Below are 26,042 nucleotides of genomic sequence, written 5' to 3' on the forward strand. Positions count from 1 at the left end.
CGGGAACGGAATGACTCCGGGAGATGGAAGCAGAGAAGAGGAACTGAACACCTAGAAACAAGGACAAGACATGCGCTTGGGGACTGACGGAGAGATAGAGAGAGAAAAAAAAAAGAAAATCGAAAAATAAATGAAAGAAGAAGAAAAAAAAACAAAGAGGAAAAGTTTTTGCGGCCAGGCAAGAGCGGGCGAGAATTGGAGACGGCAGGCTTCCTTCTTCCATTCCTACCTTAGCATACGATAGTTTGTTGACAGGGCTGGGCTAGAACACTTTTGTGTGCAGGTCTGTGTCCCCCCAATGTGTTCCTTTCTAGCGAACGGGAGACGGGCAACGGGGAAAGCAAAAGGACGTCCCGGCGGCGGCTTTTACACGTGTAGGTAGTGTAGGGCGCTTTGCTTCTGTGCGAGATCAAGCCGGGCAGCCAACCACGGGCAGCGGCCACGATGCTTCACTAGAGGTAGCTGATGCCGATGTCGCGAATATCGTGAAGCACTCTATTTGCAGCCCTCAGCGAATCGCGTCCCCCATGCGAATCGGCGCCAGCGTCGTGATTGGGGGGAAGAGAAATGCAGTGGTGAGTTGACAAATGTGATGTGTACACTCATTGTGTATGTGTCAATTCCGGACTCCGACCAGGTGCAGCGCCGCCATCACCTACTGCATAGTACATACACTACATACAACTCCAGCTTCATGCTCGCTCGCTCAACATGGAGCAAAGGTGTTCGTGGGTTGTGTGCTTGGCGGTGATGCCCGGGTGGCGATACCGCTCAATCTCCTTCATGTCGGATTTATCCCCACGCTTAAGAAGCCAATCATATCGCTCTCTGGGTCTGGATGTTACGTCTAAACTGCCGGCCTGCAGACTCTTTCGCAGATGCAATTGGCCGTTGAACGTGGGGATATTTCCGGGTCAAGCAAGAAACGGAGGTACACACTGTCTGTCGGTCGGTACACACCACCACTTTGGGGAGATTTGTCCCGAGGTGTCCATGTCGGGAGACGATGTTTGTACTGTGGTGTACACAACTCGAGTTGATGAGAGACGGAATCTCGGCAAACTGGACAGACACGGGCGAACAGGACAGGAACTAAAAAGTCAAAGCAGATCAAATTGTAGGTTCGTCGCACCTTCCCAAGTCCATGATGTGCAGTGTGCATTCATTTTGTGCATCGATGTGCGTCTTCCGACTCCACAGGGCAGGGAGTGTTCCTTCCCGCTGGGCTGGAGATCTTCGACGCCGCTGCCATGTATGGTTCGAACCTACCCAGCAACTTTGAGTACCTACATAGGCACAGAAAAGGCCCCCAATTCATCTGCGGCCTTTGCGCATTGCGAGTCTAGATTCTATTGAAGGAACTTCAAGTAGCATTTTTGGACGTTTCTGGATGGGTACATCGGGTAGATAGACGTAGGGAGACAAGATACCGTAGCATCATCGTACGTACCTACTCGGTGCAGTGTCGACGCCTGGGCTTTTACCCCGCTTCTGGTCTCCCCAGACTTCCATCCGGGCCACCGTCTTACTTCAGGTTCACATGTTTGTGCCAAGCTTGGACCTCCTTGTGTAACCTTGGCAAGCGAGAGCTCGAAGGACTGGAGGGAGATAACGGCCTGTCACTACAAGGCACTCAGCTTTCCATGTTTCACACAGAAAGCAACTGAACCAAGACGGAGTTTTCTCCGAATCATCAGCTACATACCTAGGTACTCTTAGCCATTCCGAGCTGTTGCAGACAGAGATGGCTAGATATAGTTTCGGACTTCCTTTCAAGGTGCAGGTTAAATGCCCAAGAGTTTCCATTATGCTTTTCAGCTTGTCAGGCCCATTCTTCCACGGAGAGGCCCTGAAAATTCGGATCCAAGGTTATCTTCGCTTCACAGGACGATGGTTCTGTGGTCCTTTTCAAAGCACCCTTCCTGTCTGGTATTTCTCCCTTGACATCCTGTCGTCTTCTTCACCCAAACACAACACTAACCCCCATCTCCCTGCTAACCTGCCTCCACAGATCCTCTCCCGTTTCCATGTCCCCCAGCTTCTCCTGCTCCTTCGCTCCCCTATCCACCCCAGCCCCAGCCCCAGCCCCAGCCCCAGCTACAGACTCAACCCTATCCGCCCTCTCCCACACCTCCCTCACAATCTCCCACGCCCTTTCAATATTCCTCATCCCCTGCCTCTTCTTCACCTTTTCAAACGCTTGCTCCGCCAGCCCGCGATCATTTTCCGTCACAGCCTCGCACGCCGCCACAAACAGCGGCCACAGCAGCGCACCCATGGGCCCCTCATGCTTCACCGTCGCTGCGCAGTGCAAAAGCGAGCGATGCGTGTGCTCTTGCACCGCCCTGTGCGAGCGCCGATAGCCGTGCACGCTGCGGTAGAGGTAGACAAAGGCCGAGTGGCGGTAGGCGAGGGCGTTGTGCCAGATGCTGTGCAGACGACTGCGTTCGGCCACCGTAGGGGACATGACGTCGATTTTTGAACCGTGGCTCAGGTGCGTGCTGTGGACTTTATCCGTCTTGTTCGTCTTTTGGTCTACTTCTTCATCGGGGGCAAAGCCGGGGGGCAGTTGCGGTTGCCAGCGTGACAGAGCGGCTTCGATGGCTTGGGTGGTTGCTTCGAGTTCGGTTCGCAAGACAGCGATCTTGGAAGCCGATGCGTTGCTCCAGATGGCGGCTTGGAGGTCGCTTTTCAGCGTGACGATGCTGGACAGTCGGTGGATGATGGGCCACAGCGTGGTGGCCATGCCGAGGAGGGTGTCGACGTTGGATAAAGGGGAGGCGATGGGAGCGCCGAGGGGTGGGAAGGGCATCAGACAGCCAGCGGTGGGAGCGGCCGAGAGGGGGGCGCGGCCGTTGGAGAGGGCGGCTATTACGTCGTAGAAGCGGAAGGCCTGGGGTATTTGTTAGTGTGATTCCTAGTGGTGAGTGTGTCTGGGTGTGCGCGTACCCGTTCGAGAAAGATGCTGGTAGAGTCTGATGGTTCGGGAGTGGTGCACATGATGGTAAGTGCCCCTTTCAGGTGGCCATCCACTAGGTTTGATCGTCCTCTTTGGACCAGCTACATTGGCTCGAGTTAGTTCTCAAACTTGGCCGTGTCTGCAAGAAACTCACCACTTCATAGTAGATAAGCAACATGATGGTTGCCAAAATTTCGTTTCGGTTCGACTTGGCACTCTGCTCTATCAGACGTCCAAGTCCCTGGATGGCCTGGTTGTGGAAGAAGAGGGAATGCTCCTCGTTTTGGATCCCTCGATATTCTAAATGGGCGCTAGCTAGAGCAAAGATGGCATTGAGCACGGGCGAGCTCTGCCGCGTCAATGGCAACACCAATTGCTGGAAGGGGTTCCCACTCTCTTCACGAAAAACAATCAGGTGGGAAAGAATATTACAAAAATGATCCACGAGAGCTCGTCGGTTGGGGCGATCCGTGAACTCTGAAAATGCCGGCGAGTGAAATTCGAATAGAGGTGATGTCACCGGACATGGCGCTATCATGGCTAGGTCTGGATAATAAGGCCTTGGCCGTGACACCGTAGTGACCGCTGTGTAGGTCGTCCACGATTCCGCAACGCCACCATCTTCAGCATCCTCGGTCAGCTCTTCGGCGTGGCTCAAGTCTGGCAGCGTGAAGAGTGACTCTGTGGGAGAGATGAGAGGGTGACTCGGCGTAGGTGAAGGTGCGTTCCAATAGGTGCTTTGGTGGAGGTCTGGTGGTGAAAACATGTAGTCCACCTCTGTAGATTCCGGAGGGCTCGCGCTGTCGCTGTCGTAGCCAAAGTCCGATAATCTCCGGGAAAGAGATAGCCTATGGCTGTCATTGCTGGATATAGTTGATGATGATGATGTCGCCAGGCTAGCCTTCCGACGCCTTCGAGGCCGCAAAGCCTCGTAGATACAGGTCGCCCCATGCTCGACGCAGCGTGAACATTGCGGGCGTCCCTCATCACACTTTTTCTTCTATGGTGTTGAAGCTGGGTCAGTTAACAGACTCTTGTAGGAGCGGCGAGCGCTCGACCAACCTTTTCTTTGCTTTTCCAGAGGTCAGCAGCTACTTGATATTCGGGACAGCAATCTCACGAAAACCGAGAGAGTACAAGGAACAACGTACCAAAAGGTGCAGCCTAGAGCAGGTTTGTTCCAAGTTAACGGGGAAACTAGGGCCGAGAGTGCAGTCCGGGTGGAGACTTACCGGCTCTTGATCGTCTTTTTGGCTCCTTTGGAGGAGCCAGTCGTGTGTAAAGAAGCATTTTAACACCAGCGGGATCCATCTTGTTCGATATGGTTATGGAGAAAGCATTGTCTCGTGCGTAGGATTGGTTTGTGCCAAGTGCCGTTAAACTGGATTCTGTGGGCGTTTGAGTTGATGGATCCAACTTGTTTTGTTCTATTGTTTTCGTCGTAGGTTCGGGGAAATTTCAGATCATGGCTAAAGCAATGATGAAAGACGGAGATATGAAGCAAATGGGCGGTGACTACGATATGTCATAGGGAGATGGGTTTGGAATGAGGATATTAGCCGGCTACGTTCAGCACGTTGACGACAGCAGCAGTCTTGGCTTGTCAGTGAAGGTCACGAGGGAGGCCAACTTTGGTCTGGAGCGTGGAGCGGCGAGCCTGGCGAACAAGGATCCTCTGTTGGGGCGTGCAAAACAAGCCTGTTCTTCTTCTTTCTAGACTTGTCCGCTCGTCTGCCTCCGAGATTTTCTTGGAAAGGCAAGGGCCGGTTACATATTTCGCCCAATGTGCGGAGAAGAAAGCGTGAAAGTGCGGAGATTCCCCCACCTCGGAAACCTCCACCTCCACTATCCCTCCACCTTTCCCCAGAAATTTCCCCAGAAAGTCAAGAGTAACGCGGGGGAAAAGGGCTTGGCTGTCTGTTTCTGTCCCAGACTGCGGCAAGAACAGGGGCACGTCTTCAGCAGAGACCCATCACCTATTCTGGATCCCATCCACTGACATTGAGCCCGTACCTGAAGCCATTCTTGAGATGGGTTGGTGTCATTAACCGTGATCCGAAAGATCAGAGCCGCATGGTGATGAGACATTGGGGCCAAGCGATCGGCCTGTATAAATTGGTTGTAGTGTTGTGAAATAGATTGGAGAGTCAGTCACGGCACGTCAGTCGCTTCGGTTCTCACCTCGGTGAACAACTCGGATACATACTCGGACCGACCACACCGGGGACTGTGATCGGATCAGACTAACTGCCCGCCTTTGTACCCAAGCAGGCAAACTGTCGAAGATCATAGCATTAGCTGTGATGGCTTCCGTCCCTTATTATAGCAATCTAAATGCGGACAGATTGGCGAAGCGGGGAGACAGAAGACTGTACTCCGCGCCGCCAAGTCTTGTTTACCAACCACCTTGGCCACCCGATACGAAGCCGAGCAATATGCGCTGTAAGGGTTGTATCGGTTCCAGGATGCGCACCGCATTATACACAAAAATGAGAATCAACCATTATTAACGACGTTCGACGATGCTATCACTTCATAAAGAGATTCCACTTTGAAACTGCATCTGGCCGTCGGGTGTTTTTGGTCGACGTGAGCGCCTCACTCCGAGGTACGCGTTGCTGTGCCGTACCGCTCAGCCCGATGGTACAACAACTCGATATAGCTGTAGGATCATGTTGGAACCCGGGAAGCAACCCAATATGCCGTCTGTCGTTGTATCGGCAGACAAGTCGTGAGATGTTGTCAACGGTGGAGACAGCAAAACTCGTCCGAAGAGGGCTCAGAGGGCAGCCCTTGTTCCATTGTCAGCGCGCTTTGACCACAGACTGGAACGTGCGGGTAGCTGTATGCACTAGCAATTACTTCCCAACATCACGCACCATGGTTTTGACTCCCCCTCACTTCTTCCGACATCTTTCACCAAGACAACAATTGGAAAAAACATGATGAACCAAAAGTACTTCCATCAGCCTCCTATTTTCCACTTCTATGGTGGCTGTTCAGCAACTACCTAGACTAGTCTGATGAGATCACTGATACAAGAAACAAAGGCAAACCAAACATCCCCTCCTACCGAGACTGCTCTTTGATAAGGTAACAAAATACCCCGACTTCCTCAGGATGGCGAGTTGGTGGTAACGTGCGTAGTAAGCGCTTACATCCCTCCACCACTTTCATACCTTGGTCACGCGCTAGCATCTCGCAGAAGAGAATGTGTCGCTCACCCGAGCCTTTATACCGACGCTGAAAAGAGAGTCCCTCTTCTCGCTCATTCCGGCTGTACCCTTCACTGAGAGAAGAAATGCTGTGTTGCCAGTTGAATCACCTCGGGGTGCGCACGAGCTTGTCACCATGACTTCCACTTCCATGGGCCGCGTTATTGGTGGCCGCGTTCTCCTCTCCGCCATATCCTCACGTATCTGCCGCTCCAACGTAGTTCTGCAGTGATACCAGAGCACAAACGTCGTATCGATTTTCGGTTTTTATCGGACCATTGCTTGATGCGATAGCCACAGAGTTGCACTTCCTCGGACACTTCTACCATTCTTTGACGGCTTGGCCACGAAGCCCTCCACTCGGCACTACACTACCTCATAGGCCAATCACCATGCCTCAAAAACCAAGCAGACTAGCGACGCACACAAAGAGAAGAACACATTGGCTGCCCGTGATCCAGAGCCCGACGCCACAAAGGGAAAACACCCACCATGGCGCTGTCAGTGGGAAAGAGGCACGGCGAGGTCAAACATTCAGTCAAACCATGTCGAGAGGGAGCATGTTTGTATGAGCAGTCACTCCGAGTGCTTCCCCAGCCTGCATGCGAGCTTCTCAATGGTAGCCCGAAATGGCCATGTGGGTGAGGTCGGATCTTATTCTACGTACAAGGATCTTGGAGCTAGGCTGCGTTCAGGCAAGGTAGGTGGTATTGATTCACAGGATGAGAGCACAGGGAACCGCAGGAACTGGACGGGAATGGTCGATCTCTTCCCAGTCCTTTGGGACTTTTGGTGCCATCATCCCTCTTCATGCTTTATTCTTTTCTTTCCCAGGTGGACTCGCTCTCTTCTCTTTTGATTTGGATCTTTAAATCTCACCACCATCGTCATCGTCATCGTCATCACGCTTCATACTACCAGGAATCGGAAACCATCGTCGGCGGCCAGCCCTGCCATCACCCGTCTGCGCGCACCGCGTTTGATGTACTGTCTCAGCCCTACTGGTGGTTCCCTTCGGATACCGGCCGTGGGCCCGTGGCGCTCTCTCTGCTCCGCCTCTTGGTATAACCGTTACGGATCCTCAGTCAGCAAATACTAGGCATCTCACTTAGCAGAATTACTACTGCTTCTCAGGTCACACGTCAGCCGCCCTATTTGGACAAAGAAGGCGTGCCCAATCTCTGGTCTGATCCATTCCCATCTCATTGTTATCCTTGTACTGGTTCGGAGAGTAGGTTGTTTAACGTTCGGAAACGGCTCCTTCAGGCCATCCTTCCCTCCTCCTCCTCCTCCTCTAACCTTCTACGTCTGGCAGGTGAATACAGAGAACATCTGCATTCGCGGCGCATTCGACAAACCACAGCGGATGACCGCATAAACCAGACTATAAGCGACGGAAAATGAACATTGGTCCAGCACGGGAGGTCCAATAAGCAGAACGGAAGACAATTCAATCAACTTGAAACTCGAAAAACCATGCGCAGCATGCGTTCGTGCTCATCGTGTGTCCTCCTTTATATCATGGCTCTCTTCGGCCAGGAGGCGATGGCGTCGCAAGCGGAGGCATCGTTGAAGAAAGAGACGGTTCACAGGGTCCCAAAGAAGCCAGAAATCACACCTCCTCCGCAGCCATTACGACTGAAACGAAGAGGAGACGACGATCTTACTTGCCCCGTCAACCATTCGCTATGTCCCGAGTCCTTGGGTGGAGGTTGTTGTCCAGATCAGTATGAGTGTGCAAGCGATGCATGCTCGGCGACAACAGCGGCAGTGGGTACGGCGTGCGGGAAAGTAGGATATTATTATTGTCCCATCACCGCCGGACGTGAGTTTATGTCCCCTACCGTTCCAAGTCTCGTCTTTAAACTGACAAAGATCAGAGGGATGCTGTCCCGAAGGCTGGGTTTGTGACGCCGTAAGAGGTTGTATAGCACCATTCGGGGTAACAAACACGTTCACATCATGCCCTGCCAGCTATAGACTCTGTCCGTCATCTTACAACTACGGCTGTTGCCCGAACAACATGGGATGTGCAGTCGACGCATGTTACTCAACAGAGCCATTCAGCACCACCCTAGTCGACATTATCACCACCATCTCTGGCGGCAAGACCATCACCACCACCCAAATCTCCGCTGTCCTCACCACCCCAACACCTCCTCCCGCCCTCACAGGCATCGACGACAACTCCGGCGCCATCCCAAAATTCCTCCCTAGCTCCGTTCCCAAAGCCTCTGCTATCCCTAAGGATACCAAGGACAGCGACGGTAGCGGCGGTCTCAATGGCGCCCAACTAGGCGGCATAATCGGCGGGGCCATCGCTCTTCTAATCATTGTCATCATCGCCGCCTTCCTCATCATCCGTCGCCTCAAACGGGTTGAATCCGCCATGGAATCTAAAAAGGGTTCCACATCCGGCTACCACTCCAAAGCCTCCAAGACCAGCGCCTCCCAAGCGCAGATGGAACAATCCGGCCGGTTCCTGCACGTCAGAGCGCCTTCGGACACTGATAACGCCAGCGCCGATCCTCTAATGTTCATGTCCGAGACGAACACGCCCGGGGATCATACGACGAATGCTAGCAGTTTGGCGGGGACGCCGCAGCCTGGTGCTCACGGTGTTGTTGGCGACGGCAGTGGTATTGGGAGACATGGGAGGTCGGGGAGCGATACTACTTACATGGCTTCGCCTCACGGCGCTGGGAACAACAACAACGGGAGCGAACTGGCCAGTCCCGACCCTAACCGGGGATATTTCGACGGTGCTTCACCACCTCTTCCCTCCTCCTCCCATACTACCTCTACCACCTATGCTGGTGGCCATAACGGCAATGGCCACGGCATGCGTGAGAGTGTGGACAGCCAAAGCACCGGGTTGGGATACCACTACAGCAGCACCACCCGCAACCAACACCAACACCACTGGCGAAACCAGAGTAACGCAAGCGAACTCTCCGCCGACGGAAGCGAGATCACGCACGGAGTGGCAAGTCCCTTGGTCGGCGGCTCCTCGCATGCTAGAGGCGCGTCAGGCGGTACTAGTTACCGTTACACTCACACTCACACTCACAGTCACAGTCACAGCGGACTAGGTGACGTCCCGGAGCTAGATTCCTCAGGCATGTTCGTCGAGTTACCCGCTACCACCACCACCACCACCGCCAGCGCCAGCGCCTCTCTCCCGCCGCGCAACTCATTTGGTCTATCATCGGCTTCGAGGAGGAGGCGGACTACTGGTGGTGGTAGTAACCCCAATACCTCCTCTACCCCTCAGAGCCCTAACACCGACAGCACCCAGCAACAACAACAACAACAACAACAACAACAACAACAACAACAACAACAAAACAACTTGGTAGACGTCCGCTCCGAACCAGAAACAGCCGAGTTCATCACCCGTCCTCATCACCAGCAACAGCAACAGCAGCAACAGCAACAGCAGCAACAGCAGCAACAGCAACAACAACAGCACACCTCTCTAGACGGCTACTACGGCCCCGCAAAAAGACAAGTAGGCCAAACCGCCGCCTCTGGACTAGGTTTTGTGCCGGAGAGGTGGGACGGGAGCTCACCGGGTGCGTACCCGATGGGATTTCCAATGATTAGCGTGCCGGGATATGGACTTGGTGTTAGTAGTAGTGGTGGTGTTAGCAGTGGTGGTGGTGGTGGACCTGCTGAGGAAGGTCATGATGAGGAGGAGGAGGGAGAGGGCGATATTGACGATGATGATCATGTTGATGATGATGATGATGATGATGATGATGATGAGAAAGTGAACGAGGAGGGGATGAAAGGGAGAAAGCAGCACGGGAGCGGGAATGAGAATGGGAATGGGCAGCAATGATGACGATTATGAGGAAAGTAACTCAAGTAAAGAGGTCCGTGGTAAGGTTAGAGGGTATGTATTGAGGACAGATAGTAGTGGACGAATGGGGTCCAAAGCAGCCCAGGGGATGGATGGATGGATGGACTCCTAGAGTAGGACTGATTGATACCTATGCTTGGAGAAATGATGATACCCAGTTTAGTTTTTAGGTAGTTTTGATTTTCCGAACACGATTATGCATATCCATTCACTAGGTACCTACTATTAAACAATTTGTACACGCTTCTGTACCCGATGATGCTTGATCCAAGTGTCGAGGCTTATCACATGGGTCAACATGGAGCGATATTATTACGACGTCTTGAAGGTAACTCCAAGTATCATCAAACACTTGTTCCTACAACTACTGATGACTATCACGTGTCAATCTATGTCAACTTCTGAATAAACTATTTCGTTGTATCACATCGCCTTATATTCTCTTCGTTCCATCCCTGATATTTCATTTCTCCAATTCCTCGGACTCTTCTCGATGCTGCAATACAATAATGTGTATGCCCACTGACAGCAATGCAATCGGCTCAAAATGCCCTTCCACGATAAATCATAGTTTGGTTGCAACAAATTCCTTATACTCGCTACGTCTCCTTCTCTAATATCCATTCCATGACTACTGCATAAACGCCCTCCTTGCATGCATCCGTTTATTTATTTGAACCCCTTCTTTTCATTCATCCATGTTGGCACAGATCAACCAAACCAAGCCAAAGTCGAACATGAACCAGTTCATACCAAGAATCCGCAATTCAGTACTAGATACATTAGCTCCCATTGCAGCGTTCCACCCTCCAGCTAGGGACGGGGGTGCGCACGCCTTTGCCGCTTCTTTCCCTCCTTCAGATATGGTTTGGGTTTGCCGTGCTTCGCTTTTGGTACACGCGCTTCATGATGGTCCCCCCTCCTTCTTTTTCTGCCTACGCTGACTTGGATCAAACGCTTTATTTGTTTCACTGGCTCTCTCCCGCCTGCTGTTGTGCCTCTTCGTCCCATCTTGTCCGTGCCTCTTGTTGGAAGTAAAAATGCCATCAGTGTTGCCCTTTCGCAGAGTCGCAAGAGCAATCGTGTCAGCTCCCATTACATTAGCTGAGAGGAATGACATAATCTGTGACATCATCTCGTAAGCGACGGAGGAGGCCACTCTGAGGAACAGGACAACTTACCACATCGCAAACATCTCATAACACGCATATAGGTGGTCTGGCACCTACGACAAAGCGATCTACCGTTGAAACCTTTCCAAGCGATAGATAGATAGATGGATAATATTCAACCCCAGTTCGAACAGCCCTAAGCTCTACTAGCTGGGTCCTGTCTCGAACCCAACCTCTTTGAGATCCTGCCGCAGATAACTAGCCAGCTCTTCTGGGATCTCCCTGACCCGGTCCAGGACCATGCCCCTGTTGGTCATACTGGTGCTGTGGCCGTAATTGTCTAGCCATCATGCCGCCTTGGTGGTGTTGCGGAACATACTGTTGATGAGATGCCTGAACTGCATTGCGCATGTCGTGCTGCATCTGTTGCTGCTGAACGTGCTGCTGGTGCTGGGCAATCTGATGCTGCTGAGGATGGCCCTGGACCTGTATATGCTGTGGGTGGGCGGCATTTGCGGGGACACCATGTTGCTGTTGAGCTTGGAACTGTGCCGCATGTTGCTCCCGCTGCTGAGCGGCTACCTCTCGAGGATCCCGACCGAGTTCTCGCGGATCCCGACCCATAACTCGATGATCGCGACCTAGATCTCTAGAGCCCATCTCCCGTAACTGCGCGTCGCGTATCTGAGCATCCCTAATTTGCTCGGGGTAACCTAGCGAAGAGGAGGGTGGCGGACCCATACCCTCAAATCCGGCACCGACAGGTCCCGGTGTATAGCTTCTAGCCTGGGACATCTGCTGCATCCTAAGATCTGCAGGGGCTTCTCCTCGGCCAGGAACTTGTCCGGGGGGTCCGCCAGGCCCACCATGCCCGGGACCAGGGGTATTAACGTATCTAACGTACGGCTGGCCCTGCGGCGGAACGGGCTCACCTCTCCGTAGGTTTTGGCGATCCCGAGGATCAGGCATCGGTGGGAATTGGCTCCTGCCATCAAGCGAGCGATGATGTTGGTGCGACACTACACTGCCTGTGGGGCTTTGCGCTTCATGGGCCGAGAACACTGCCTGGCCACGTGGAGCAGGTTCTCTCAGGCCAAGGGCATGGGGCTGTTGAGTAGGCGTAGCCTGCCACGAGTGTTGCTGTTGAGACATTGCACTGCCCATCTGTGGGGGTTTAGCCTGGACGTTGGGACCGTGTTGTGCGGCCCAAGCTGTTTGAGACGGCACAGAAGCCTGGCTAGACTTGGATGGTGTTGGATGCGACGGCGGCCAGCCTTGTTGTTGCTGTTGCTGCTGCTGCTGCTGCTGTTGTTGTTGCTGTTGCTGCTGCTGTTGTTGTTGCTGCTGCTGCTGTTGCTGTCGCTGCTGCAGACCTGAAACAGCAGCCTGCCCCTGTTGGGTCGATGACCATTCTTCCCGTGCCGACTGAGCTTCGCGTCGACCCGAGATCGATGACGGATGGGCTGCATATTGCGGCGTAGGTGAAGCAGCAAGAGCCTGTGAAGTGGCATAGGGTTGATATTGCTGTTGACTTGGATATGCCATTTGGGGCTGCTGTAAATGCTGCTGAGGATGTTGCGCTGACTGAGAGTAGTGATGCACCTGATGAGGTACGGGAGAGTTTGACGCGCCCGGCTGATGCTGTGGTTGATACTGATGTCGTGAGTAAAATTCCCTGTTGTCGCCGGCTGCTGAGACTTGTGGTTCCATGCCCGAGCCCATACTCGACCTGGCGACATTCATATGCGGGGGTTGTGGCGACTGAGTATGATAAGGCTTCAGTGATGGCATAGCAGCCTGAGCGGCCGAAGGGGGGTTGCGCGCGTACGAATACCCTAAGGCTTCGGTGTCCCTGCGCTGCGACGCCGATACAGCAGTGGTCGGCGGCGGCGGCTGGGGAGGACGAGCAGACATCTGCTGGGGCGGCGGAGTCGACGTTGACGCGGCTCTAGGCATGGATGCAACGTCGTTGACCCGCTTGGGGGCTGGCGCAGGCGCAGGCGGATTGTCATCGTTGAGTATGGAGAAGATGCTGCTGACTTTCTTTGGCTCGGGCGGAATAGCGGGCGGAGCTTGAGGCGGAGGCACAGGTTGAGCAGCGGACGTGTTCGCAGAGTATTGCTCCTGCATCGAGGTCGGCATAGGGCGCTGCGTGCTCGGTACCGGCGGTCTCTCCATCGCCGGGCTAAGCTGCGGAGGTGTGCGCTGGGGGGGCACAGACTCGCTGAGCAGGTTGCGGACAGGTTGAGCTTGGATAGGCGGTGTGTAGGATTGCGGGGCGGAGGGTGCCATACTTCTCGGGGGATCCTGCCGTCCCATGGGCGCCGCCTCCGCCCTAGGCTGCATGGAGCGCTGCGGAGGCATGAAGTTCTGGAATGGATCATGGTGCAATGGCTGCTCTGGCTCCTGCTTGAAGCGCATGGCCGGGCGCTCCATCGGTCGCGGCTGCTCTCTTGGCTGGAGTGGTTCCATTCTGATCTGTCGTTCCCGACCTTCTCGGATTTCGCGAACTTCGCGCAACTCATGTTGCTGGGACAGCAGGGGCGTTGGGCGATTGGCTTCAGGAATCCATCCTGCAGAACGGGGCATAGCCTCGCTTGCCGACGGCATGGAGGAAGAGGGAACAGGAGCTGTCTTTTGGGAGATGCGGACCGGCTGATGCTGTGTTTGAGCCGGAGGTTGCGATACCGGGATCGGCTCGCCTTCTCTCTCTGTGAATACGAAGGTGGCGGTCGGCTGGCGGAGTGGATGAGGCACCGGAGACATGGTCTGTGAGACTGCGGGTCCGGGTCGGCTCGGTGTCTGCGGCGAAGGTGCCGCGCTTGCCGATGCTGCCACTGGCGCTGGAGGTAGAGGTGCCGGCATCACTGTGGGCGACCGTTGCACAAGGGTATGTAACACGGGTGACGCTTGGATCGGAGTCACCTGGAAACGGCTAAAAGGCTGGTTGGCCGGCGGCGCTGCTTCTGATTTGGCCGGTTGAGGCTCCTCGGCTTCCGCGGCAGCCAACGGCCGGTGTCCTGACGAGGACGGGACATCGTACCGCTTCCTTGGCCCTGCAGAAGGAGTAGGTGGAGGAGGTCGCCTCTCTCCTCTCTGTTTCTTGAGATCGGCCTCGGTAGCAATCTGTTCCCATTCCTGCTTGCCCTCTTTCTTTTGCCTCAAGTAGTAATTCCTCACCTGAACACGGATTAGTCAGTTGTACACCCACTCAGGCAACAGGATATACTATACTTACCATGACTTGAGTCTTGGTTCCCATGTGGTTGGCGATCGCACTCCAGTCGGTGCCAAAGGAGCGCAAAAGACTGGGGAAGTCGTTCGATTCCGAGACACTCCAGTAACTGGATGCTTGCTGTGGAGTGCGAATGCGCTCAGGCCCGGATGACTGTCCAATTTCAAAAGTAGGTAGAGATGCCGGCGGCGCAGGAGGCTCTGGACGCAGGGACGGGGGAGCCATTACCTCGGAAATGGTTGTTGAGGCCAGTGTAGGAGGTGCTCTTTCGGGACTGGCAAGAGGTGTTTGTTGAGCAGGCGCCAGTGGTGGTTGCATGCTTCCAGGGGGTACGTCGAACATGGGGTTCTGAACACGGGCGCCCAGTTCCGCCGGGGTCTTGGGGGGCATCCATTCGGGGTTTTGTACTCTTGTGGAGTTCGACCGAGACCTGGCATTCGTCCCTTTACCTGAAGCTGCTGGAGGTGTCGGCGCGATAGCTTGAGCAGGCTTGGGCACCTTTGGCTCTTTGTCTGCCTTGGGTTGGCGGGCTCTGCGGCCACCTTTCTTGACCCCTTCGGGTTTCTCAGCACCGCTGTCGTTCTTTGGTTCCGTCGTCGTACCAGCTCTCCTGCGTCCGGGAGTGGCCGAAGGCGTAGCGCCGTCCGAGTCAGCATTAGGCGTGGCTTCGTGGCCCCAGGAAGGAGCAGCAGCACGGCGCGGCTGCTGACGGCGACCGTTGCTGTTCTCCCCGTTCTCCTGATTATCCTCCGTCGTCTCATTCTCTGGATTCCCGAGTTCTGAGACCAAGGCGTTATACTTTTGCTTTCCGCGTCCCTTCTTCCGCCTGCGCGGCTGCTTCTTAAGCCTCTCCTTCAGATTCAACTCCCTCTTCTTCGCATAGTAATACTGAATGACAGAGTGGAAGTCGCGGTTCGGAAGTTCGTGGGCGATCTTGCCCCATTGCTTGGGATACTCGAGGTATGCCTTTTCGAACTTCTCCGCTTCTTCCGCAGTGAAGTTGACATGGTATGGAACCGCCTGCCAGGTCTCTACAAGCTTTTCCAAGGGCAGCAAGCCCGATGTATCGACAAAGAGTTGGTGATCCTTTTCCTCGTCTGTCCAAATCATCTCGGGAATCACGGCCTCCTTATCAGTCCGATACTTTTCCCGCTGAGCTCTTTCCTCTCGCTCTTTCTTCTCCTGTGCTTCTCGAATTGACTCTTGGATCGCATACTCCACGTCGAGTTCAGTTGAAAAGCGACTAGTTGTCCTCCTTCCTCCCTCCTTACCGTGATTATCGGAGCCCGAGTGACCCTTACCTCCTGAGACCTTATCCTTGTCCGACTGCGAGAATTGATTTCTGCTCTTGACAGCGGTAGGGTCATCTGAAAGAGTGAACCGAAGGTAGGCATCGTAGTTCGTGCGGTATACCTGCTTGGCTTCGTGTTGTTCCTTCGCCGTCTCCTCGGCCATGTCCCGGATGTTGCCCATAAAGAACGCTCCAAATCCGGGACTTTGTTCCGAGAGCTTGCGAACCTTGCTGCTTTGATGCCACGGCTTAACATTGAATACTGGCAGTTCATCAGTGGGTGGTGTGGTGGATAGTTCTCTGACGTGCTCAACGCTGCCACTAACGCTGGCATCGTCCTCGGTCCTCTCCTCGCTGTCCTCATCCATGCGTGATGAGCTGGCACCGTCAGATGTGGGCTGGTTAAATGGCCGAGGGAATTGCGAAACGCTCTCTCCATCACCGCTCACATCGCGCAAGGGCACGGGTTTACAGGGGGGCTGTAGGGCATCCCGTCCCTCGTCATCGACATCAACCATATCGACATCTTGGTCAACCACCTTGTGCTCTTCGACAGTGGGTAAAGGAGGCAGTCCTGATCCACCAGTGTCCATTTCCTCCATCTTGGGCTGAGGCTCAGGACGGAGGAACGACGTCTCCTCATTCTCCTCGACGGTCGGGATTGCTAAAAGCTGCCGTTCCGTGGGAGCCTGCTCCTGGGTTTCCGCTTCCTGTTCCACCTCCGCTTCCCGCTCACGTTCCGGCTCCGTCACGGACTTTGGTTCTGCTTCTGTCAGTAGCTGTGGTGGCTGTGCTTGCGCTTGCGCCTGCGGTTGAGGTTGAGGTTGCGGTTGAGGTTGCGGTTGAGGCCGTGGGATTTGCTCCGGCTCTGGCAGCTTCTCCGGCAGCAACTCTGGTGCCTTTTCCTTTTTGGGTTCAGAAACCGGCTTTGGCTCAGGCTCGGGTTTGGGTGCAACCTCAGGCTCAGACTCCGAGACGCGAGGCGGCTCAAGTTCATCCAATTTCTGTGCTGGCTTCTGTACCGGTTTCTGCACCGGTTTCTCTACCTGTTCGGTGGGCTGCTCCTGAGCAACGGCAGGTACGGCCTCTTGCACGGGTGGACGTTTCGGCTTCGCGCTAAACTGTAACTCTTGCTGAGGCTTCGGCTGTGGTGACGGCTCCTTTTGTGTGTGGGCTTTCGGTACTGGCCTAGGGAACGAGTATCCTTCCGGGAGGCCACCAATCATGTCTACAAGAGAAACATTATTACTGACCACCTTGACCATGGCATCATGAACAGTGCATGCATACTGCCTGACAATCTGCATGGGGACACCCGCTGTGCTATCCTTGAGTTTCTTGAGCTCGGTTTCCTGCTTTGTGATTTCAGCATCGAAATAATCATCCATGTCTTCGTCATCATCCGACTCCGTGCCAGGAAGTGAGGTTTGTTGGGTGGGCAGCTGGAGCCGAGTAGTTGAGGGGATCGCGAGAACACTACGCTTCCGCTTGACCGGTACCCTAGACTCGGGAATCCTGCTCTTGTCCGCGTCCTCTCGCTGTCGCATTGGTGCCATGATTGCGGGCCTTTCATCGCGACGTTCAGCATCCAGCTCTCTGAAGGATCGATGGGCTCCTCCGAAAGAGTCTGTCCTCATATCTCTGTTATCAAGAGATGCTCTGGTATCTCTGTCCACTGAGGCCCTTGCAGACTGCGTGCCCCTCTCGGGCCTAATTGGCGTGTCATTCGCTCCTGTAAGCAGCGAGCTACGGGACTGTCCGTCTGCCGCCACAAGGTGCGATTCAGATTTGGCATCGGGACTACGAGGCCTTCTCTCTGTCTCGCCATGGTGGTCAGAATGGGAAGATTCTGGCCGATGTCCGCCAAACGGTCTTCCGTGTTGCGACTGAGACACAAAGCTCTGAGACCTGGCAGATTTTGGCGATTCGGGAATCTTCTTGCCGAGAGTTGGGTTGATCCATTGCTTACTGGACCGCTGTGCTCTCGGGCCGACCGGAATGGGAGGACTTCCTTCAGGCAAAAGCGGCTTGGAAGGGCCGGTTGGAGGCCCCCTCTCGATATTGGCAGCAGGGAGGCCGGTGGCTGGAGGTCGGTCTTGCCTTTCTTCGGTGATAAGAGCCCTGGGGCCGGTTGGTGGTGCCTTACCCGTGACGGACTGGATCTCAGCCGATGAAGGCTGACGGCTAGGAACTGATCCAAAAGCGGGAGCAGACGGGGCAAGCGGGGGCGGTGAAACATCCTTGGTTGTCGTGGGGATTGGCTCGTGCGACACGCGGTCCAGTTTTTGTCGGGGTGGTGGTTCACGATTGTCTCTTTCCCTGGGGTCCCGATCATCACGCATGTCCCTGACCGTGTCCATGTATCGAGCAGGTGGTTCTCTGCGGTCCCGGTCGTCCATGAGATCCCTTTGGGGCCCCCAACGACCCTCCTGAGAACGACTGCGAGGCTGCCAGTTACGGTGGTCCCTGTGGTCATCGTAAAACATGCCTCTTCCACGGCCGCCTCTATCCCAGTCGCCGCCTCTTCCTCTGCCGCCGCGGTTTCCGCCACGTGAATTGTATCCGCCGCGGAATCCGCCACGATCTGGTATGCCGCGATCTAGCATGCCGCGATCTTGTATGCCGCGATCTGGGATGGGTGCAAAAGGAGGATCCGAGGATGATGAGCCTGCCGATAAAGGCCCGGCATCCCTAGAACCCCTCCGTGCGCGCTCGGCGTCGACGTTCAGCGGCATGTCTCGAGGATCTCGAAAGTCCCGCCCTATGTCACGGCCCATATCCCGTCCCATGTCACGGCCGGGTGGAGATCTAGGCCTTCCTTGGGGGGAGAGCCTCCGACCCCTCGGAACAAAGGCATCCCGGTCTCGATTAGGGTGCCAATCTCGGTCGCGTTCGCGGCTTCGGTCGTCTCTGAAAGGAGGGCGGTCTCGGAAGTCGGGCGGTTCACGGTCTCGTCCTCGGTCTCTGCTGTCATCCCGCCATGCTCGGCCGCCTCGCCCGCCGCCTCTACCTCTCCCACCACGGAATTCTCCAGCAAAGCCACCACCGCGTGGTCCACTCGGGGGATCCAGGAGGAGGGCCTTGGGGCCGCGGGGTGGTTCTCGACCGGCAAAGGAATCTCGTCCCTGGAAGCCACCGCGCGAGTCGACCTGGGACTGGCGTCGGCGGTCACCGTCGAAGTGCTGCGAGTTAAGCGGGCCGCGGTCACCCTGGTCTCCCCGGTCTCTGTAAGGGGGTGGAGGCGAGCGGTCCCGGGGCGAGCGGGAGCGGCGATCGCCGTCGTATCTACTGCCGTTGTACCTTGACCTGTAGGAATCATAGTGGTGAGCAGATGGGGGAGGAGGGTAGTGCTGGCTGTGGTGGTAGGAGGGGGTGCGGTTGTGTTGGCCACGGTGATGGTGAGGAAGAGGAAGTGAGGGAGGAGGAGCAGGAGGAGGAGGAGGAGGCGGCAGTGGAGGGTAAGAGGGGGAGGTTGTGGCTAGATGGCGAGGGTGTGGGACATGGTCATGGCGATGGTGGTTGTCTTGGTGGTGGTGGTGGTGGTGGTGATGATGATGGAAATAGGGCATTGGCGCGGCGATTCCTGGGCACGACGAATTGGCGTTTGAAGCCGCCTCTTCGGCTTTTTAGGAGGAAGAGCGTTTGTTGGCCGAGGTGGCTGTGGACGCAGCAGAACGGTCGGGCTGGTGCGTTACGCAGGAAGAACGCGTGCTTTTTTTTTTTTTTTGCTGCGGGCGTATGGATGCTACTGGTAGTATAATAATGAAGACACATACATTTGCAATGAGGGCCTGCGCCCTTTGAGTATGGATTAGACGGCTCAGCGCAGCATCCGGGGGCCCACACAATGCTGTCGATGGTATGTACTAAAATATCTCCTTTAGGGTGCTGCTTTTGTTGTTGTTGTTGTTGTTGTTGTTGTTGTTGTTGTTGTCGACGTCTTCGTTGGTGACACTAGGATGTGTGATGTTGTCGGTGAGGTGTGGTGATGATAGTATGGATTATTGTTGTCCGCGAGGTCGGTGCAGTGGTGGTGGTGGGAATGGATGGCTGAATCCCACAGAACGGATGCTACTCCGCCCTGGCAGCTTCGAGTTCAGTTGCCGACACGGAGCGAGGTCACGGGCCTAAAAGTGATGTGACGTGGGGAACACGGGGTGGCGCTGGTCGACGAAAGATGGGATGAGCTTGCCGTTGGTTGTTGTTGTTGTTGTTGAAGATAGATGGGATGTTTAGAGGTTGGAAAGTTCCACCTGCAGGGCACTCGGGCACTGCAGTTACCTCTTGCTGGTAGTGTATGTAGGTGGCTCGTGGGTGGGTGGGTGGGTGGGTGGGTGGTGTGGGTTAGGTTGTTGTCGTCGGTCCAGGGCTCCAGGCGAATGCCGTCGGTCGGAAACGGGCAGACGTTGAAAGTGGAAGGATGGAAGGAATGAATGAATGAATGGTGGATGTGGAAAGTAACTCAAAGTGCGGCTGAGGCTGAGTGCTGGAACTACCTCTACCTCTAGAATACCAGGGGATGGAAAGCAGGCATGTACCTCAGGAAACGGCAAACGCGTGTCACCCGGTCGTACTGTACGTGTTCCTGTTTCTATTTTCCGTCTGCTTGAATTTCAGTTGTCTTGTCTGCCGTCCGTCTGTCCCTGATCTCTGAAAGTTGCAACGTCCAAAAACCAACCAGACCAAAGGGAAAAAAAAAAAAAAGGTCCATGCACGTCCCCCGCTTCCACTTGTGCTTGGTGGATTCGTGTCGCCTGTCGGTAAGAAAGAAGCTCAATGGAACGATGTCGGCCTGGAGATCGGAAATCCTCAAAAAGTCATGCCAGGTGATTATGGAAGGCCTGTCCTCTGTAGGGCTCCCGTCTCTGCTGCGGTCGGGTCGGTAGCCTGCTTGTACCTTAAGATAGCCTAGCCTGGGGGAGTGCCGTCCTGTTGGTCTCGCAACTTGTCCAGTTCTCGGCTCGCTGTCCGTGCTTCTTCCTGGCTTGCTTCTTTCGCCGTTTCCTCAACTTGTTCGAGTCCTCGTCGGCCGGCGAACTACTAGCGGACACTTTGGCGGAGACGGAGGGGGTGTTACACTGGTGGAGCCCTGGAGAGCGAGGCTGCAAGGTTACGGTAACGTGGTAAGGTACTGTAAGGAACTATCGGATACCAGCCTAGATTCTCGATGGCCCTGGAAAATGGGAATCTGGGGTTCTTGACATGTACTCGGATGTACAACCGTACTGGGGTCCGACGATACGGTAAGGCAGGAGTAAAAGTAAGTACCTAGGTACACCGCTCTTGTGACTTTCGATGGAGGACGGTCAACGGATGGCATTGGCGCAGCCCAGAAAAGAGCTGGATTTGCAGGATGAAGTGGGCGATTAAAGATTGGATGGAGAAGGGAAACGGGTGGATCTCGAATTCGTTCCCGTTTCGTCAGGTTCTGTTCGTTCTTTCAACGCTGCGTGGCTGCACCACGAATTTTGAAGGAGTCCGTGCGGCCAAGAAACCTACTTAACTCTTTTCTGGCACATGATGTACATCGATACCTACAGGTAGGTATGTACCATAGCATTTCCACTTCCCCCCTTTGCTTGCATCTTTGGCATTCAATCGGTGCCCAAAATGCCCTGCGGCCGCCAAGTCCAGTGATGCACCGTTCCCGGTCCCCCATCCATCCGTCCTCATGCTTCATGTTCATTCTCCGTCATCAGATGGATGTCGCTCACTGCCACCTCACACGTTCATGACAGACCGACCGAAACGAACGATAGGTACGTACCGGTACGTACCCGTGAATTGTCGATGCAGTGAGTTGGGTGGCCGGTGGCGCCCCCGAGCTTGAGTCGCCACTAAGCCCAATGGAAGCCCGAGGAGCATGGGGCGGTTGCGAACCGCGCTAACCCGATTCGCCCAGCATGACTGCAGTCTCAAGATGTGCAGCCCGTGGGCTCGTGCAGCCAGCCAGTTGACCAAAAATGCAAAATGCACAATTGCGGATCTCCATGTCTCGGCCTCTAATTGGCGGCCCCAGGCTGTGGAAGACACGCACGAAACGACCAAAAAAAAATTGGCATTCTTGAAAGTTAACTTGCCAAGACATGATCCTTTTTTGGTTTTTGGCTTGGTCTTCCCGCCATCCGCGAACCGCACATGAGCCATTTCCGTTTGGCTTTTTTTTTTTTGGGATGGTCCGAGCTTCTTCAAAAAGAAAATGGAAGAGGCGTTCAATCATCTCCACATTGAAATCCGTCCAAACTAGGCATGGTCTGTGACCCCCCGGCCGGCCAGAACTGAACTCGCTGCGTTCATCAATTTTCGAGGTCGACATCCAGGGACCAAATCATCGTCTCCACTTGGCCGTCTACACTACGAGCCGGACGAGCCCAGATTTTATCATGGTTGAAAAGATGAAATCCGCACTATATAATAGACTGGCCGTTGAAGGGACTGAAGGACAAAACCAAGAATGGATCGATTCTTGACAGCTCGCGAACGAGGACCGACATCTCATCTTCCTTGTAGTGTATGTACTACATATGTACACAGCCGGCACTCAAAAGTTCGCCCCGCCGTTGGTACCGCCGCTGCAGACGGGATACTTGCGCCCAATCAGCACTCCGGGCCCAACATGTGACATTGGGTTCAACTTCTCGCACTCTCTTGCGGTGTCTTTCCAGGTCACGGCAGAACGCACCACATGTGCACAGGCAGCGCATTGAGGGGAAAGCTTGCAAATGTTCCATGTAAGAAGCATTGTAACAAAGTCCCGTATGGACAATACCACCTCGAAAATTCGAGAGGCAAATCCAAGGGCGCTGAGATTACCTAGGTACTTTCAACGCCTAAAAACTCTTGACAGCATTGGCAAATAACAACGATCGAGTCAAGGAACCGCTCGTTTACGGGACGCAGGGAATAAATGAATATTGAAAGCGTTCTCATACATTCTACCAGCAATTCTGTATGTATCTGAACCGGCCAGCTTTACCGGGGCCATCTATGTACTATGTACACTGCCTACTGTACCTAGCTAGAGGTAGGTGCTCCACTACTACCGATCTCGACCCAGCATCCCGTTTTGGAAACTTTTGGAGTTTAGTGACCGGGCTGGGACAAAAAGTAAAACAATCGAACCACACTACCTCCCTCACTTACATACATGCACACATATCTCATAACGCTCTCGTCCACTCTCATCTTCCCGACTCATCCTCACCACCACACACATCACATACAGCAAAAATGGCGGACAACCAGATTCCAAGTTCCGTCGCCGATGCAGTCCTCGTCAAGTCCATCGAGATGCCCGAGGGCTCTCAAAAGGTCGAGGAGCTTGACTTCAACAAGTTCAAGGGCCGGCCCATCACCGTCGACGACCTTTTGCAAGGGATGAAGCACATGGGTTTTCAAGCCTCGTCCATGTGCGAGGCCGTGAGGATCATCAACGAGATGGTAACAGAGAGTTTTTTTTTTTTTTTTTTTTAATATCTCTTTCACAAACAAACAAGCAAACAAACAAACAGTACAGTTACAAGGAAATATCATGACTAACACTCACTCACTCACCTCCCCCCCGTCACAGCGCGCCTATCGCGATCCCACCACCTCCGAAAAGACCACCATCTTCCTCGGCTACACCTCCAACCTGATCTCCTCCGGCCTGCGCGGCACCCTGCGCTACCTGGTCCAACACAAGCACGTGTCTGCCATTGTGACCACAGCCGGCGGCATCGAAGAGGACTTTATCAAGTGCTTGGGAGACACGTACATGTCCTCCTTCTCCGCTGTGGGAGCCGACCTGCGCTCCAAGGGCCTCAACCGCATCGGCAACCTGGTCGTGCCCAACTCCAATTACTGCGCCTTTGAGGACTGGGTCGTGCCGATTCTGGACAAAATGCTCGAGGAGCAGGAAGCCTCCAGGGGCACCGAAAACGAGATCAACTGGACGCCGAGCAAGGTGATCCATCGGCTGGGCAAGGAGATCAATGATGAGCGCTCCGTCTATTACTGGGCTTGGAAGAACGATATCCCCGTCTTCTGCCCGGCCCTCACCGACGGCAGTCTAGGCGACATGCTGTATTTCCATACGTTCAAGGCCAGCCCCAAGCAGCTGCGGATTGACATTGTGGAGGATATTCGCAAGATCAACACCATTGCGGTGCGGGCCAAGAGGGCGGGCATGATCATTTTGGGAGGAGGTATTGTCAAGCATCATATTGCGAACGCGTGTCTGATGAGGAACGGGGCGGAAAGCGCCGTGTATATCAATACGGCGCAGGAGTTTGACGGATCCGATGCGGGCGCGAGACCGGATGAGGCGGTTAGTTGGGGCAAGATCAAGGTTGGGGCCGATGCGGTCAAGGTGTATATGGAGGCTACGGCGGCGTTTCCCTTTATTGTGGCAAATACTTTTGCGAAGGAGGATGGGCTGTAACAGTCTGGGAAGGATGATGTACAAGTAAGGCGGTTGGGATGAAGTCACGGGAACCTTAAAAAGCGTAGGGAGTTCAAAAGTCAGTGTTTTTGTTTTTATCCATTATCCATGCGCAGTCTGCTGGCTATCTGTATATGTGCTCTTGGAGGTTGGGGTCGATATCAACCACTTCTTGAGTCCTTGTTTCGTCGTGAACATAAGTCCCCTGAGCAAACTTTCGCACCTCGACGTTCAGACCAGCCAACTCCGTTTCCATTGAATACTATGAATACAGTACATTACAATTTCATAACCCATATATACATCATAACATCAGTGTGCCTGCCTCACGTCTGGGGAGCTTCAGCATCCCCACCCTCCTTCTTCTCCCTCTTCCTCGCACCCAACACCGCCTTACCCACCACACTATCATTGGGCTTCCCAATCTCCCTCGTGATCCAATCCCCAATATCCGCCACCCGATCCAGATCCACGCCCGTATCCATGCCCAAGCTCTCCATAAAATACACCACATTCTCCGTCGCCACGTTTCCCGTCGCCCCGGGACTATACGGACACCCACCCAGCCCGCCCACACTACTATCAAACGTCCGGATCCCGTGCTCCAGCGCCACCGCCGTGTTGACCAGCGCCTGCGCGTAGGTATCGTGGAAATGCATCGCCAGGTCCTCGTTGCGGATCCCCGCCAAAGACAGGCAGTTCAGCAACTCCTTGGTGCGCGGAGCGGTGCCCATGCCTGTGGTGTCTCCCAAGGAAATCTCGTCGGCGCCCATTTCCAACAAATCGGTGGCGATGGCGGCTACGCGGTGGGGGTCGACGTCGTAGCCTTCAAAGGGGCACCCCAAAACGACCGAGATGTAAGCGCGCACGCGCAGGTTGGCTTGCTTGGCTTGCTGGATCACTTCCTTGAACTGTCGCAAAGAAGCGTCGATGGAGCAGTTGAGGTTCTTTTGCGAAAAGGACTCGGTGGCGGCGGCAAAGACGGCGATTTCAAGGGCCGGCTTACCGCCCTCTTGGGCAGATTTGCCGGAGCGAGTGGTTTCCGTCTCGTAGGCATCGGGGTATTTGCCGAGGATGGAGAGGGCGGACTCGAGACCTTTGGTGTTGGGGGCCAGGAAGGAGAAGGTTAGAGGAACGGGGGAGGGAGGAGGGGTCTTGAGGAGGTGTTCGAGGATCTCGTCAGAGTTGGCCATCTGTTCGGCGGGATGAGTGTTAGTAGAGTAAGGGGGGGGCATGACATGGTGGGAAGAAAGGGGTAAGTAAACACTCTGGACTGACCTGTGGCACCCACTTGGGCGAGACAAAAGCACCGGCCTCGATGGTCTGGAGTCCCGTCTTTGCGAGCCTCTCGATCAACTCGATCTTGGTCGCCAGCGGTATCGACTTCTTTTCATTCTGCAATCCATCACGAGGGCCAACTTCCACAATCTTCACACGGTTATCGAATGTAGGCTGAGTCGGTTGGGATGGGCGTTGGTCGTTGGCAGTCGCGTAGCTTCTGCTGATGGTGGTCCGGGCACCTTGAAGGCCAGCACGGAGGTGGACCGAGGTCCGAAGCAGTTGTCGGGGGATGGCTTGAAGGGAACCGAATCTCGACATGTTTGCAACCATTCAAACAAGATCAATTGGGAGGAGAGACTAGATAAGAAGGACCAAGGGCTAGGAACTATCTAACACACATAAAAGGGAATTGGAATGGATGGATGGATGGATGGACGGATGGGAAGGGAGTCCGCCGGAGCTTCCTGTCGAAGTTGACGGAACACGAACGCTCCAATCGCCAAGTGACGTCGCATAGCTTCGGGATTCCATTGGATCCCCCTGCCTTCCCCGCATCACTTCATCAGTTAGCGCATCGTTACGGCGCCATCTCATGTGACTTGGCGTTGCCGGTGGTATACTGCAGGGGAAATCATTTGCCGGGCCGCCCCGCGACAACGGCA

General features: G+C 54.6%; 5 protein-coding genes across 6 annotated transcripts; 2 read left to right on the forward strand and 3 right to left on the reverse strand.

The window, feature by feature from the left end:
- Nucleotides 1-1,664: 1,664 nt before the first annotated feature.
- Nucleotides 1,665-4,344, reverse strand: NCU05414 (hypothetical protein). Its single transcript, XM_958409.3, has 6 exons — nt 4,192-4,344; nt 4,111-4,123; nt 4,022-4,031; nt 3,114-3,959; nt 2,950-3,060; nt 1,665-2,893 (listed from the first exon to the last, which is right to left on the reverse strand). The coding sequence occupies exons 1-6, from the start codon at nt 4,268-4,270 to the stop codon at nt 1,961-1,963; spliced, it is 1,992 nt and encodes a 663-aa protein (XP_963502.3). The 5' UTR covers nt 4,271-4,344; the 3' UTR covers nt 1,665-1,960.
- A 2,676-nt stretch (nt 4,345-7,020) lies between these two features.
- On the forward strand, nt 7,021-10,399 carry NCU05417 (hypothetical protein). The gene is made up of 3 exons (XM_958412.2): nt 7,021-7,405; nt 7,490-7,999; nt 8,055-10,399. The coding sequence occupies exons 2-3, from the start codon at nt 7,651-7,653 to the stop codon at nt 10,016-10,018; spliced, it is 2,313 nt and encodes a 770-aa protein (XP_963505.2). The 5' UTR covers nt 7,021-7,405; nt 7,490-7,650; the 3' UTR covers nt 10,019-10,399.
- Nucleotides 10,400-10,593: 194 nt separating this feature from the next.
- NCU10346 lies at nt 10,594-19,996 on the reverse strand. 2 transcript variants are annotated; one of them, XM_011395351.1, is made up of 4 exons: nt 19,454-19,996; nt 14,390-18,983; nt 11,221-14,331; nt 10,594-11,162 (listed from the first exon to the last, which is right to left on the reverse strand). In XM_011395351.1, coding segments are annotated over exons 1-3 (7,518 nt in total). In that variant the 5' UTR covers nt 19,456-19,996; the 3' UTR covers nt 10,594-11,162; nt 11,221-11,409. The 2 variants fall into 2 exon arrangements, with proteins under 2 accessions (XP_011393653.1, XP_011393652.1); XM_011395350.1 differs by lacking the exon at nt 19,454-19,996 and having other exon boundaries at nt 10,596-11,162; nt 14,390-19,404.
- Nucleotides 19,997-22,802: 2,806 nt separating this feature from the next.
- dys-1 (deoxyhypusine synthase-1) lies at nt 22,803-24,305 on the forward strand. The gene is made up of 2 exons (XM_958148.2): nt 22,803-23,117; nt 23,248-24,305. The coding sequence occupies exons 1-2, from the start codon at nt 22,908-22,910 to the stop codon at nt 24,097-24,099; spliced, it is 1,062 nt and encodes a 353-aa protein (XP_963241.1). The 5' UTR covers nt 22,803-22,907; the 3' UTR covers nt 24,100-24,305.
- A 23-nt stretch (nt 24,306-24,328) lies between these two features.
- NCU05419 (hydroxymethylglutaryl-CoA lyase) lies at nt 24,329-25,889 on the reverse strand. Its single transcript, XM_958149.2, has 2 exons — nt 25,378-25,889; nt 24,329-25,292 (listed from the first exon to the last, which is right to left on the reverse strand). Exons 1-2 carry the CDS (start codon nt 25,708-25,710, stop codon nt 24,426-24,428), a joined length of 1,200 nt encoding a protein of 399 aa, XP_963242.2. The 5' UTR covers nt 25,711-25,889; the 3' UTR covers nt 24,329-24,425.
- Nucleotides 25,890-26,042: the final 153 nt, after the last annotated feature.

This window comes from Neurospora crassa, linkage group II (assembly GCF_000182925.2).
Source record: "Neurospora crassa OR74A linkage group II, whole genome shotgun sequence".
NCBI lineage: Eukaryota > Fungi > Ascomycota > Sordariomycetes > Sordariales > Sordariaceae > Neurospora > Neurospora crassa.